The sequence below is a fragment of the Atheta coriaria genome, unplaced genomic scaffold (assembly GCF_025399875.1).
Source record: "Atheta coriaria isolate IRGN ID8LTWV9N9 unplaced genomic scaffold, Caltech_Dcor_3.1 hic_scaffold_2_pilon, whole genome shotgun sequence".
NCBI lineage: Eukaryota > Metazoa > Arthropoda > Insecta > Coleoptera > Staphylinidae > Dalotia > Dalotia coriaria.
The window spans coordinates 3,869,824-3,884,306 of NW_027045444.1; the positions used below are offsets into that span (position 1 = coordinate 3,869,824).

Sequence of the window (14,483 nt, forward strand, 5' to 3'; positions counted from 1 at the left end):
AACATACAATCTGCTCCAACTTAGTATTTATTTTTGTAAACACATCACAAACACACACACACACATCAAAAAATTCATCACTTCTACTCGTTTTGTTTGTATTGTCATTGATAAAGTCCTTGTCGGTTAGTTCCTTGGCAACCACCCACATAACACCCCACCGAGGGTTGTTTCATGCCTCAATAATTCAATAAAACCACTAAATAACGAAGTTGGAGCAGTTGGAAACAGGGTCGATGCGATGTGTCTCGCTATCGATTTAATAACGAATACGAATTAACGTAATTGCGATGAAGGTTGTCCCAATTTAACTATGGACTTCTTTCCTTACACTTTTAAATTTTCGTCAGTTAAATATCAAAAAACGTATTAATTTTAAATGCGCACGAGTGTGAGTGTAATGTAACGTCACGCTGGTTGCGTTGGTGGATACCACACAAACACACACACATTGAGACATTTACAGTACTTTTACCAGTGCGTACAGGTATTGTGCGACCTGTAGTTTACCTGTGCCGTGTGTTCAGTCGTCGCTCGCCAGCCGTTCGCGTCGTGCGCAGCAGCCGAATAAAAAACACACTCACAAGCCGTGTGCGTCGTCAGTTGTGTGTATGTTGTAATTTCACTAACGCTTCTTTTGTTTATTTAATTATTTAATTTGTTTTTTAAAAACGGTGTTGATATTATCAACTGATAGATAGCGAGAAATTACGGAACAGAAGAAGACGGAAATCTTGAGTGCGGGAATTTGTTGTGTGTTGTCGCGGTTTGTTTCGTGTTGCGGCGTGTTATCTGTACGTTGATAAGCGCACCGACGGGAAAACAAAAGGTCGATGCGGTAATTCGGTGTGCGCACGCTGAGATAAATATCGGAATACAATCTGCGCTAGTGCACAACTTGTGGATTAATTTATTTTAAAGGTAAGCGCGTGTAGGCTGTGTGCAGCTATGCTGTGTGTCGTGTCGTGTGTGCGAAATGTCAATGGGAAAGTTGCGCGCTACGCAAAAACACCGCACATACTCGCACGAGACGGCTTTTTTTTTGCGTCAATTTGTGATCTGTAACACCGCCTACGCCTACGTGAAAATTGATTTGCGTCGTCGTTATCATCGTCGGCGTGTATTGTTTTGTGGCTTGGCGATTAATTGCTGCTGCAGTAATTAGTTGAATGTTGGAGGTTTTTTTCAAGTTTCCAGTATTGTGGATGATATACGAACGATTAAGTTAATTAAATTATAAGCGTGTGGTGTGGAACACACGATTTATGTAATTAATGGAATTATGTGTGTCTTCTAAACGTTTTGCTTTTGTCCAATTGGGCAAATTGTAGCGTTTATACGGTAAATTAATTTCGAGGAGTTTCGAATTACGATTTCGTAAGTGAAACAAAGTGAAAACGAAGAAATTTATGAAATTTTTGGGTAGGGTGTTATAAAATTGCCAGAAAATTAGGATTTTAGTTGTGAAATAAAAGAAATTTCAGTTTACACCATGAAAAACCTTAAAAATCTATCTTTGAAATGCGTGGTAGTGATTTTTTCATGTATCAGATGTAAATTCAAGTCAAAATGGCCGACTAGTCTTGAAAATAGGTTATCTTTGTCTTATATATGATCTTCATCTGTCATATGTCATTTTAAATCACGCGGTGTTTCAATTTCGCTTAATATTCGGTCGTTTTTTGTTTCTCAAGGATGTTATGATTAAAAGCGGTCATTTTGGATGACGCATGCTCTGTAGACGTGTCCGCCATATTGGGATACATCCGGAAATACATCATTTTGCTTTAAAAACATTAAAATTCACATTTTTTCTTTAAAATTTTCAATTATTACCTATTTATTTTACAAAAACAGTAAAAATAAGGCAAAAACAAAGGAAAATAAGGAATTTTTAGTAAATTCTTATAAAATAACAAGAAAAATGTTATTTTTACCCATAAAATTAATGAAATATTTTAGTTTATGCCTTTTAAACAATGTAAAATGTAAAAATCAATTTACTTATGCTTGTGAAATGTTAATATAAAGAAAGCAGCGCAACAATAAACAAAGGCACAAAGAGACAAGAATTCGACACACGACACGCAACACAAGCGGCTGAGATATGATTGTGCACGTCAACTGTTGATAAATTGTAAATCTCTCATGATTCGTAATTCCGTGTAATTATGTTTGTAAAGCTCAGCGAAACGCTGGGATCTGCACGACGCGGATTTAATTACGTGCAAATTGCGATAAACGCTTACTCAAGCCCAGGCCGATGACGTAACACAAACTGAATTATTTAAACAATTACTTATTTAAATTCCCCTGCTAAATACATAAATATCAGGGATGCACGCGTGTTTATTTACACAATAGATATCAATATATAGATATAGATAATTACTATCTATATTTATCTATATCCGCGATAATAAAACATGTAATGATTTTTTGGTTACTTTTACCTGTTAACGTTTGTTCCTAGTTAGGATCATGCATCCACTCCGGATTGTCGTGATAATGTCCGAGCGTGAATCCTCTACGCGATGAGATCCCTGGAGGAATACATCGTAGACATGGAGAAACGCAATAACAACATGGCGGCGCATCCGAGCCTGAATGGCGGTGGCGAGAATAGCGCAGGCGCTGGCGTCACCAACGGCGTGCCGATCCCCGAAGACCTCTGGACGCAGCTGCGGCTCAAGGACAACGATCTACAACTGGCTGCTGAATTAGGTAAAGCACTGCTTGATAAAAACGAGGAGTTGAAACGCCAGCAGGAGCAGATCATCGAAGAGTATTCGAAAAAATTAGAGGTGAGTTCATAATATGAGTCAGATACTAGTGTGAGATGAGGTCATTTACGTATTCGTATGCGCGAAAAACGAGATTTCTAGCACGAGATATTTGTGTTTATCATCATCAGATGGAAGTCACGCAACTTCCGATCGCGTTCGCGGCGAATTTTTAGGTCAACGAACGTAAATGGTAAGGTCAGCGAGGAAATGCCATAATGTCACGCGTCATTATAATCAAATCAGCTATCTAGATGGCGCTGTGGAGCATATTGTACAGTCAAAATGTCAGTGATCTGTCTAAATGCGCCAACATAACCTCAAAAAGTTATTTCTTGCCGCAAATTGTATTTTACCTTCATAATTCGCAGTTGAGTCATTTCTGACCGACGTAAAGTCGTAAGTCGTAATCAAAGTAGAAAGTCGTTGTGTTTTTTTCGTGTCAATGTCATCCTCACAAAAGACAACTGTTATGACTAATACCAAACATTTATTATTATTTTTTCTTTTCGTTTTTATCGTAGCATAACTTGATTTCTTTTTTTTTCAACAACTCACGCCTGTTACTGGATTAGGATTGTACACCATCTCATTTCTATCATATTGATCGACATTCTTACATTTCCCTGTGAAATCCATCTCTTTTTGTTTTAAACTATCAAAGACAACATCACGTTTAACATTCGCATTTGCACACCTATCCACATCAAACACATCACTCTTTTTTGTATCTTTACATCTGTACCAACCGATGGTGGAATGTTTCGGTAACGCTTTGGTTTCCATAATGCGTCCTTTTAAATCCCCGGGTGGTGCGATATTCTTATGCACCCAGTATAAGTTTTTCCTTTCGAGTTGGCTACGGTTGATTTTGATCTGTGCTGGGAGGTGTGAGTGGTCTATCGGGCCGGTTAGCGCTCGATAAGGCCGGATGTGTTTGCATGTGTTGGGGCCTTCTTTGAGAGGCGTGGCGGCGATTTTTTTATACAGCGGATGTAGACCCAGATCGGACATTTCCACGAGGCGTGAGAATAGGTTATCGCTGTCTTTGATTGGGTCGTCATGTATCATACGCGATTTTAAATCCGGCGGTGTTTCGATTTCGCGTAGAATTCGGTCTTCTTTGGATTCACAAGGGCGTTTCGGTTGGAGGCGGTCACGTTGGATCACGTAGGCGATACCACAAGTTCGATAGGCTTGTCCACCATATTCAGATAAATCCGGTTGTGGATCATTTTGCACTAAAATTTAAAAAAAATTATTTTTTTCTTTTTTAAATTTAAATTTTTTATATTTTACTTACTTTGTCTACAATATTTTTTCCGACAGCATCGTACGTCTGGTATTTCTTTAGTGGGCGTGTCCTTTTTGTTACTGGAGAATAACCAGCTGAACCATCCTTTTTTCGGTGCGTTGCAAGCGCGTGTCGGGCATTCCTTAAGGATTACTTCCTGTTTATCGCAGGAGGATGTTTTGCTCCAGAAGGCGAATTGACGTTGTTGTTGTGGTGGTGAATTTAAATTGATTACTCGCGGTGTGTTGTTAATCCTGGAGTAGTTGTTGGTGTTTTGTGGTAGAAGACATCTTTGCGCCGCCTTCAACTTCAACACGCATTGGTTGATGGTCATTGTTGACAGGTTAGAAGAAGGCGTGGCTAGGCATCTTGAACACAGACAAGTTATCATTAATTATTCAACGAGTTTAATATTTATACAGCGAATTTTTACTATTTGACTTTTTATTTTTTTGGATTATTTATTTATAGAGAACAAAATTTAGTTGGTATTACCTTAGAGATGGTGAGATGTTGTGAGGGAAGTGTTTAGGTTATGTCAGAGGTTTGATTTGAAAAGTTTAAAAGAAAAAACGCGCAAAATTTGAAATTTGAAGTAATATGTCAAAACAAATTAGGAAATATCCACAAATATATATGATCTCAATTTTCAAGTCAATCCACAGTCAATCAGAAGCTGTTACCTTGGTCACGTGATCATCATTCCAGATCAGTTTACGTTTGCCGTTGTCATCTGTCAATTAGCGCGTTTTAAATTATTTTTATTTGTCCGTACATTAAGCACGAAAAACAAAAAACACTCGTTGGGAACTAATTATAATTACTCTCCGCGCTGGTGATTACAGAACGCAGGTGGCTCCTATTCACCAACAACAACAACGGGAAGAAAAGTCATTCACACCGCGAAAACACGTAAACAGTTAGCTTTGAAACTTTTTCGACTTAAAATCTTCGCTGATTGCGCAATAATTACGAACTTTTGAATTGTAACGAATCCAATCCCATTTGATACGCATTGTTTAAAACTTATTTCCTGAATTCGCGCTTTAAAATTCCGTAGTTTTACGTCTTTTTAATCTATTTCAAAGTGTAAAGTGCATTATGCAAGCAGAAAATACACTTTGATTTAGTTTTGCAGCCGCGCGTTTTCTTTCTAGTTAACACGGTGCGAATGGCAATTAAGCAAGAAGAGAACAACCTCGTGCGATGACCTAGTTTATGATTTTTACTACTAAACTACTCAGTGGTATCTTAACTGGAAGTTTTCTATGTTTCTACACGAGATATTTTTGTGTTTCTTTGTTTCCACAGAAATAAAATGCAGTTATTGTGATTTATATGATCTTCAGTCGTAGTTGTAGTTGTTTTTTAGGTTATTTGAGCCATTTTGAGACCTTCAACTTTAGAGGTTAGTTTTGTTGAGTTTACCTTCAATTTTAACGATTTAACGATGTTGCGACAATGTTTTTGGGTGTTACTAGCTTGGAATTGAATTGAATTGTTTTGCGAGTGAAGTTTTAACGAGCGAAGGTTTTTTATTCGCTGTTTTTCAAGGTTTTACGACTCGTATTATAACAATCTTCATACTTACAATCCTTTGTTCTTATTTTTTTAGATTTTATTTTATTTTCATACTCATGCTCATAGACTTCCGGTTTTACCCCAAAGGTGCAGTATCCGGCACCCACCCTCACACATCTGCTTCTGCTACTTCCGTTTCCTATGTGTGTTTAAATTCAAATTTAAATTCACATTCTTCTTGCGTATTGTATTGCAATTGTGTTGTGCGATTGGTTGTTGTCGTGGTTGGGTTGGTGGTTTGTTGTAATGACAGTAAAAAGTAGAAAACGTCTCTACGCACGGCTGCACCAATTGATTTTTTTTCTTTTGTTCGTCCGTTAGTGTTACTGTAACATCTTGTCGGTTGCCGCACTGCGCCGCGATTCGCAATCGTTGCGTTGTCGTCGATTTCTTCTTCTTGGAAGCACGCGCAATCACTGACAATTGCACACAAACGTACAATTATCTAATTATTTGTAATTTGTTTAAAGACTAATAGTTTTGACATTTTCATTTTTTCATATTTTTTATCCTAAAATCTATTTTTTGGTTTTATCGGCGAATAAAACTCATAATATCCTTGTTATCTATATGATCTTCATGCTATACGTCATTTCCTTCTTTTTAGAAGCAAAACTTGATTACAGGCCAAAAAATAAATTATCCAAAAGATTAAATTAAAATTTTGACATGTTTTGTTATATTTGTTACAATTTTTTTTGTTTAATTCCATGTGGTAACTTCAACTCTTCTGCAATCTTATAGGAAATCGAAATCCGGTCGCCATTGTGTTTGTTTACTATTTACCAATACTAGAACCAACTTCTTACAACATCTAATGACTAATCACAATGCGTCTATTTACGTAAACTCGCAACAACAAATAAAGAACTAAAAAAAATCGCGAATTAAACGCGTTAAGTTGAATAAAATTACAAGTAATGCGTAATAAATAACATAGAAAACAATAAAATCTAATTACAATATAATAATCGGTGTATTTCCCAAGCAAAAATTGATAAAAATTAGTGAAACCTGTAATTATTATGCATTTTATCCAACTACTGGCGTTTCACGCTCGATTGAATCCCTTCCGCGCTTTAATTCGCATTCATATTCATCCTGTTTATGATTTACCAACGAAAGAAACACACCGAACCGGTTTTATTTCTATTCAATTCTTGTCCACTCCAGTCACTACTCCAGCACAAGTGTAAGTGTAAATGTACAAAAGTCATCAGGCATTATGAATTACGAATCGCGAATTTATGATTTGAAAGTGACTCAACTCGACGCAGGTTAAAATAAAATGTTAGCTCATTGTGACTTAAGTCATCTATTGATCATAATATACGCGTATTACATTATATTTTATATGTTTATTTATTCGACGGGGAAATTATGTTAAGCGGTGTTTTACAACGTTTTGATGCTGGTTCTAAAACGTTGTATTCTTTGTTCGGAAAAAGCGAGTCGCGACTTTCTATTATAATTTTCAGACGCAGGCTCGTGCGATTGTTTCGCGTATTAATTGTGTGCGCCGCATTTGCTAAGCAGCAAAACGCAGAAAAGCGAAACGGCCACGACCACTCGACTACAAACACAAACATTTCGCGCGAGTTGAATGCGAGACGAGGTCACGCAAAAAGTAGAATCAACTTTAAACTCAACAAAGAGACAAGAAATAAAATGTTGCTTGCGATTAAAATTCAAAACTATTAAAAATAGGTTTTATATACATTAATTTTTAATATTTCTAGATTTTATTTATATTTTTTTAGTTTTTAAACATTTTTGGTTTGTTTTTGTTTATAAATATTTAAATTATTCAATTTTTTAAGAAAAAGTTTTTTAAACGAATTCATAGCGTCATCTGGTGTCTGTGACATCATTATGCATATTTTATTTGAAAGTTCACGACAGATTTGAAGCACAAAACATTACATAAACATTTAAATATCTATTTTACATCACGTGACTTTTATTTCTTTAATTATTCAAAAACTGTTTACAAAAAAATCAATTTTATTTTTTTCTAAAGTTTTATGCTTATCAAAGCATTGTTTAATTACATTCACAGGTCAAAATCAGCTTCGTGCAACTTGTTATTTTGTTATTACGTTGTTAGAATCAACTAACCCAAAAATACACACATAACACTCTTGTAATTATTGGTTATTATTCAATTTGCGTGACCTAGTATGACCGAAAACAGTTTGCAACTGTTTTTTTTTTAACTATTAGATGCTTTGCATACAATTTTAGAGTGTAGGTAACCATCTATTATGGAATTGGTGCTGGTGCGCTTCCTGATTCCTTATTAGCTGACACAAACAGTTGCTTTTTAATTAGCGTGACGTAAAACAACAATTTTTACAATTTTAAATTAAAAATGTCTGCTCTGTGCAGTCATTAATTAAATGTTCAAAGCAGTTTTAAATTTCAATGTTTTATTATCTTTGTGTTAACAACTTAACAAGGCTAAGTAAGTAATTCACTATACTAATTTGAGTGCGGATTGATTGTGCTCGCAAAGTCATTGAGTCTAATCAATTGTATGCGCGTAGTGAAATTGTGAAATTGAAGTTTACCTAGAATACGAAAATCTGGTTCGTTATTTGACACATTGACACATTTTCGTTATCATTATGCGCTGTTATGCTAAGTGCAGTCGACATGTGCGCATGATTACACTGCTCGACAATAACAGATTGAAGATGAATGATTTCTTTCTTTTATTTGCGTTTTCTTCTGCTTTTTCTTTGCGTTACTTACGGGCAAAGCAATTTTTAATAAATCTTCATTTTCAATTAGTAGTAGTTCTTTTTCTTTGCAACAATAAGGACAGTAACAATGCGCATTGTGTTAATTATTAACTGTAACTTCAACTATAACAGATGGTGATTATTATTTACGGTTTTTCAAATTTTACAACCATTCTCACGTACTGCTTTCCTAGTTTTTTGTTTAATAAGGTAATAATTTGAAACGTTTTTGACGCTAAGACAACAACAAGACATGTTTTGTGTATACAGAAATGAAAAGTACTTCATTGAGAAAGATGTTTGATGTAATGGCATTAATTTACCGCTTAAAATTATTATTTTTTATTTACTATTTTAGGTGACTTCTTGTATTTTCATGATATAAATATCTTATCATACGGAGAATTTGACGTAGAGTAACACCCTGAGATTTGTTCCTTTTTATCTCTTTTAGTTTACGAGATATTCGCGATTGAAGAAAATAAGCAAAAATTGCAAAATGTCACTTTTTACGACTTTTAGCCGCATTTTTCGATCTTTTATTTTAGGAAATATAATTATTTTATATTTTTATCTGATAGAGAATTTTTCAATCTTTCATAATCAATAATTCGTTGGTACCTATCTCTTTTAGTTTAGGAGATATTAATTTTTGAAAATCGTCGAAAAAAAGTATCAAGCACCCCCTTGGCAATTTTTTTCTTATGAATGAAAATTTCATCTCTCAGATTTCCGTTTTAACTATCCTATCTTATAGAGAAAAGCGCGTAGATTAAGACGCTGCGATCAGATCTTAATTATCTCTTTTAGTTTACGAGATATTCGCGATTGAAGAAAATGGACAAAAATTGCAAAATGTCACTTTTTAGCACTTTTAGTTGCGTTTTTCGACCTTTTACTGTAGGAAATATAATTATTTTGTATTTTTATCTGATAGAGAATTTTCCAATCTTTCATAATCAATAATTCGTTGGTAGCTATCTCTTTTAGTTTAGGAGATATTAATTTTTGAAAATCGTCGAAAAAAAGTATCAAGCACCCCCCCTTGGCAATTTTTTTCTTAAGAATGAAAATTTCATCTCTCAAATTTCCGTTTTAACTATCCTATCTGATAGAGAATAGTCCGTAGATTAAGACGCTGCGATCAGATCCTATTTATCTCTTTTAGTTTACGAGATATTTGCGATTCCGGGCTACCTGATTCTCGTCAATCGATATTTAATTATTACAGGGGTTTCTGTGTTTCAAAATTTACTATTCTTACATACTGCTTTCCTAGTATATTAAAAATGTAAATCATTTAATAATTTGAAACGTTCAAAAACATGTTCTGTCTACACGTGGCGCAGAAATGAAAAGTAAATAACCGAATATCGATTTTACGGTTGCTTTGTTATTATTATAACGCGTTATCATCGTTGTGGGTATGTTGTCTGTTTGAGTCATAGAGCCTTGAACTTTAACTAGAAAACATATTTGAATACTCATTCACATGTGGGCGATGCTTTTGTTTTTTCTTCTAATCGAATTAATGTTTCTTATTTTTATTTTAGGAAGTAGAACAGGACAGACACCTACAAAAGCGCAAATTCGCCACCAGGGAGTCTGAATATGAGGCGAGAATACTCGAACTTGAGAAGGACATCGCTGAGATGAACGATAAATCCTCCACGAAGGATCAGACAGTTAAACAATGGGAGAAGGAAAAATCTTCACTGCTTACAGAGTTAACGGCACAAAATTCCAGGCTCACACAACAATTAAAAGGTGTGAAGTCAATTAAATTATTTCTGTTTTTATGTGATTTTCTGCTTTAAAACGCTTAAAAATCGATATTTTCTATCAAAAACCGCAAAATTTTTCTATTTTTCTAATTTTTTATGTTTTAGAATCACAATTACTGGAAAACCAACTCCAACAGCAGATCCACGAGTTACGAGAGCAGTGCGCTCTTGGAAAATCCACGCTACAGGATCACATGAACGGCGTGGAAGGCCTCCGCGACGAATTAGAGCTAATGACAGCGAAGAAAACCGAATTAGAGCGGCGTCTGCACATGGGCTTAAAAGAGCGCGACGCACTGGCCGCCGATTTGGAGGAAGCCTCACAACGTATCCTGCTCATGGAGCGCCATGCTAGAGACCAAGATATGCGCTATCAGCAGAGCATGAAGGACTTTAACATGCCGCAGGAGGAAAAATACTCGATGGAAGATCGTCTACACAGTAAGTCATTAGTGCGAGTAAATGATTCGTTTGACTAACAAATTTGTGTTTTTAACCGAAATAATTTCTCATCTCATTTGAATAACCAACACACCTTACTAACATGCATTTGTTTTTGTTTTCCGTTCGTTGTTGTTCTCCGTCCTTCTAACAACCGCTAAACCCACCACCACATCAAACCCACACGTGCAGACGGTGAACATCGATCTTTATTAGTAGAAATGGACATCTCGGAGCCAACGCTCAGCCAGGAGTGCATGTCCGTCTACCGCCAGCTGCGTGGTCTCGTCCAGCAGCTGAAGACGCACGCCGATGACGATTCCGGCCTGCATTCGGATTGTTCCACGGGCGCCGAGGACGATAAACACTTCTCGGCGGGGCTGCTGAGTGAAGTTGCGCAGGAATTAGTCGGGCTGGTGCTGGATAGTGATGTTGTGAGGGTTTTGGAACGGCTGGAACAGGCACGGCATGAGATACAAGAGCGTGATGTTGAGCTGCAGCGAAGAGCGGATGATGTGATGGAGTTAACGACGAAGTTGTCGGTGAGTGAGGCTGAGCTACGCGCGACTTTGGAGGAGCGAGATCGGGCGAGACACGACGCCAGTCATTCGTCGTTGAATCAGGATGAAGTTGTTGCTAAGGCGCGAGAGGTGCGGGATCAGGCTGTTAGCAGGAAGAATAAGGCGGAGATTGAGCTAGCGAAGGTGCGAGTTGAGCTGCTGCAGGCAAACAGTCAACTCATGGAGGCTATCCAGCAGAAGATTGAGCTGAGTCAACAGCTTGATCAGTGGCAGGTGAGATGATTTGTTTTGTATTTTTTTGTTATTGCGAGGGAACGAGGCGGCGCAGAAAGTTGAACAAGATATCAAAAGATGCAGAATTAAATTCTGCATCGGATTATAATTAAAAGTTGATGGAAAAGTGTCTAGAATACGAGGAAATTAGAAAAACCTTAAAATTGTTGGTTTTTGCACTTTAGCGGTTTTTTTTATCATTGTGAGCGAACGGTTTGTTCTAAAAATTACAAGTTAATAGATGCAGAATTAAATTCTCTACCAGATTATATTAGATTATAGCTAGAAAAGTTCCTACGTGAGTTCCTAGAACGCGAGTAAATCCAAAAAACCTTATTTAATTGTTTATTGTACTTTGTTTGTTTTTTTGTAATTGTGGGCGAACGGGGCGTCCCACAAACTTGATCATGGTGTCAAAAGATGCAGAATTAAATTCTCCATCAGCCTCTATTTGATTATTTACGGAATATTGCTTATAATGCGAGTAAATGCGAAAACCTTAAACATATATTTTTCTTCCTAACATTAAATTATTCGGTTTTCTCTTTATTTTAGATGGACATGCAGGAGTTGCTCGATGATCAGGTCAAGTCAAAACTGACAACATCCGAGATCAAGATCCGTTCGGATGGTACAGTCGGCACCACCACACCGACGACGCCGATAATGGCCACGACGCGCCGTCGTCTACTGCAACTATTCCAGCGATAGCACACCACTACCCCGACCACAATCACCCAATCACACGTACAGAGACTGATTACGATAACGCATTGCCTTCGAGTCGCGTTGCCTTTGAGTCAAGTGCTTCAATAATTTATAGGAAATGTCTAGGGTAATAGTGAATGCGAAATGATTTTATTTATCGACATCTCTAGCGAATTAACTTAATCACGATGATAACCAATTTGTATTTCTATGAACTAATAACTGTGATCCGAGGATGTAAGTTTAGGCAATTTTCTGATTCGTAACTAATGTGACTAATCGAACCAAATTTTAAGCGAGGCGCACGCGCTGTTTTGTTTTTATTGTTGTATATCGACAGGCGCGTCGTGCATTACTATTAGATTCTACTAAAATTTGTTATTGTATAAGAACCTAAGTGCATTTACTGAATGAGACGCTTTTTACATGGAATTTGTGGATGTTATTTATGTGTTTCTTACATTGCTCCTTCTATTAATGCGTTGGCGGTAAATAAATGAGTCTTTTTGTTATTGTGAATAAACGAGACGTTGTACAAATTTGAGCGCGTGGTCAAAAGATCCAGAATGAAATTCTCTATTTTGTTGTATTTAATTGTTGCTAGAGAAACGCTGATACGATACGATATATGACTTAATCACGCCCCATCCAGGTTTGACTTACGGCATTTGTGTACAAAACTGCCATTCATTCAGACTGGGTGATGCATGCACACTTTCGTGTACATGTGTCAGGTTGTAAACGAAAAAAACACAAATTTTTTTTTTTTTCGGAAAACATTTAATAAATATTGTTTTCCGAAAAAAAGTACGGGACTATTTAAGTACGCGACCACTCACTGCCTCATAGACAATTCCGCACTGATACACATGCGCGCCTTACTATTTGAAACTCTTTGCTGCTTTGTGAGGTTCTAAAAAATGTTCTCAGATGGCGCAACGATGTTGATTCGGTGCGATAACGACGAGCGCACATTCCACACTATCGGTTTGTGTTATTCGGTGTTGCAAGTTCGGTAAACGTGTTTGATCTTCTATCAACTACTTATCGCGTGTGTAATTTTCGTAATTTGAAATTTTGCGTGTTTAATTAATTTTTTCACGTGTTTGTGAGTTCGTTGCCGTCCGGCGACGGCCGGCGATATTATTTTGTGAACGCAAATAATTCATTTTTATCATGAAGAGAGGAGCAAAGACCAATGTGTTGCCAGGTAAATATTGTCAATCCTATCATTATTATGCGAATAAAAGGAATTTTAATTTCAAAACTGGGTTCCGACGGAACGCAAATTTATTTCAACATGGCACGAAATACTGTATCTAATGTTTTGATTCTTATTTATTTCAGTATCAGCAAACTCGTCGTCGATTTATGGTCTTCCATACATGGTAAGTAAAATAATTTCCTTATTTATAGAAAGTGAAAGTCTTGTACCGAAATTTCAGTTTAGTCCTACGTTTTATTGTTTTTCTGCAATGTGGTTGAAGTTTATTTGTTAAATTTACATATCACTTAAATATTTCACGTAAAATCGGGTGGTCTTGCATCGGAAGAATTTAAATTACATAAATCGAATTTTAAGTTATCATTATTTTAATACTTAATTTAAATTAAGAGACTAGTATGTGTATCATCTATAGATGGCCATAGCATGAACTAAAAATCATTCAAGACTTGTTTATTTTTATATTTATCAGCAAACTTGGGCATTCAATACGAGAATTGTGTTTGTTTTGATTTACACTTTCTTATCGCTGTGCGAACAGCAACATCCAAATTTGCCGTGTTTTGTAGCCATCCTTTTACACCTCGCTCTGTTAGTCTTTTAGTTTAGTTTAGTTCGCATGCATCGTGCCCAATGCAATTTGTGCACAGGGTCGCGGGCAGTTGTCGCGGGGTAAGCAGGTAGCCTTATCATTAACTGTCGCGACATTAACTGTTTGCTTCGCTGAGGTACAACATGCACTTTTTAATATTTTTCATATATGGAGAATTGAAATCTATTGCCAAAAAATTCCGTAACGCGGGTTATGGCCGATAGTTATTGTGTATACGCACTTGTACTCGTTGCGCTAGGAATTGTAGTTTTTTTGCTATAACACGCGAACGCGGAGTCATAGTAAATCCGAATTATGTTCTCTGATGCAGAATTTAATTCCGTATTTCCCAGTATTGAAATGTATCGCCAGAAAATTCCGTAACACTTGGTATATTGATAGTTGTGTGTATACGCACTTGTACACGTTGCGCTAGGAATTGTATTTTTTTGCTATAACACGCGAACGCGGAGTCATAGTAAATCCGAAATAATGCTCTCTGATGCAGAATTTAATTCCGTATTTCCCAGTATTGAA

General features: G+C 36.5%; 2 protein-coding genes across 4 annotated transcripts; one reads left to right on the top strand and one right to left on the bottom strand.

Annotated features, from left to right (window-relative positions):
- Positions 1–471: 471 nt before the first annotated feature.
- On the top strand, positions 472–12,561 carry LOC135802013 (bicaudal D-related protein homolog). 3 transcript variants are annotated; one of them, XM_065315557.1, is made up of 6 exons: positions 472–921; positions 2,474–2,804; positions 9,956–10,169; positions 10,292–10,627; positions 10,820–11,421; positions 11,977–12,561. In XM_065315557.1, exons 2-6 carry the CDS (start codon positions 2,535–2,537, stop codon positions 12,130–12,132), a joined length of 1,578 nt encoding a protein of 525 aa, XP_065171629.1. In that variant the 5' UTR covers positions 472–921; positions 2,474–2,534; the 3' UTR covers positions 12,133–12,561. The 3 variants fall into 3 exon arrangements, with proteins under 3 accessions (XP_065171629.1, XP_065171638.1, XP_065171645.1); XM_065315566.1 differs by having other exon boundaries at positions 473–921; positions 10,844–11,421; XM_065315573.1 differs by having other exon boundaries at positions 473–921; positions 10,847–11,421.
- LOC135802072 (uncharacterized) lies at positions 3,254–4,572 on the bottom strand. The gene is made up of 2 exons (XM_065315605.1): positions 4,087–4,572; positions 3,254–4,024 (listed from the first exon to the last, which is right to left on the bottom strand). The coding sequence occupies exons 1-2, from the start codon at positions 4,466–4,468 to the stop codon at positions 3,330–3,332; spliced, it is 1,077 nt and encodes a 358-aa protein (XP_065171677.1). The 5' UTR covers positions 4,469–4,572; the 3' UTR covers positions 3,254–3,329.
- Positions 12,562–14,483: the final 1,922 nt, after the last annotated feature.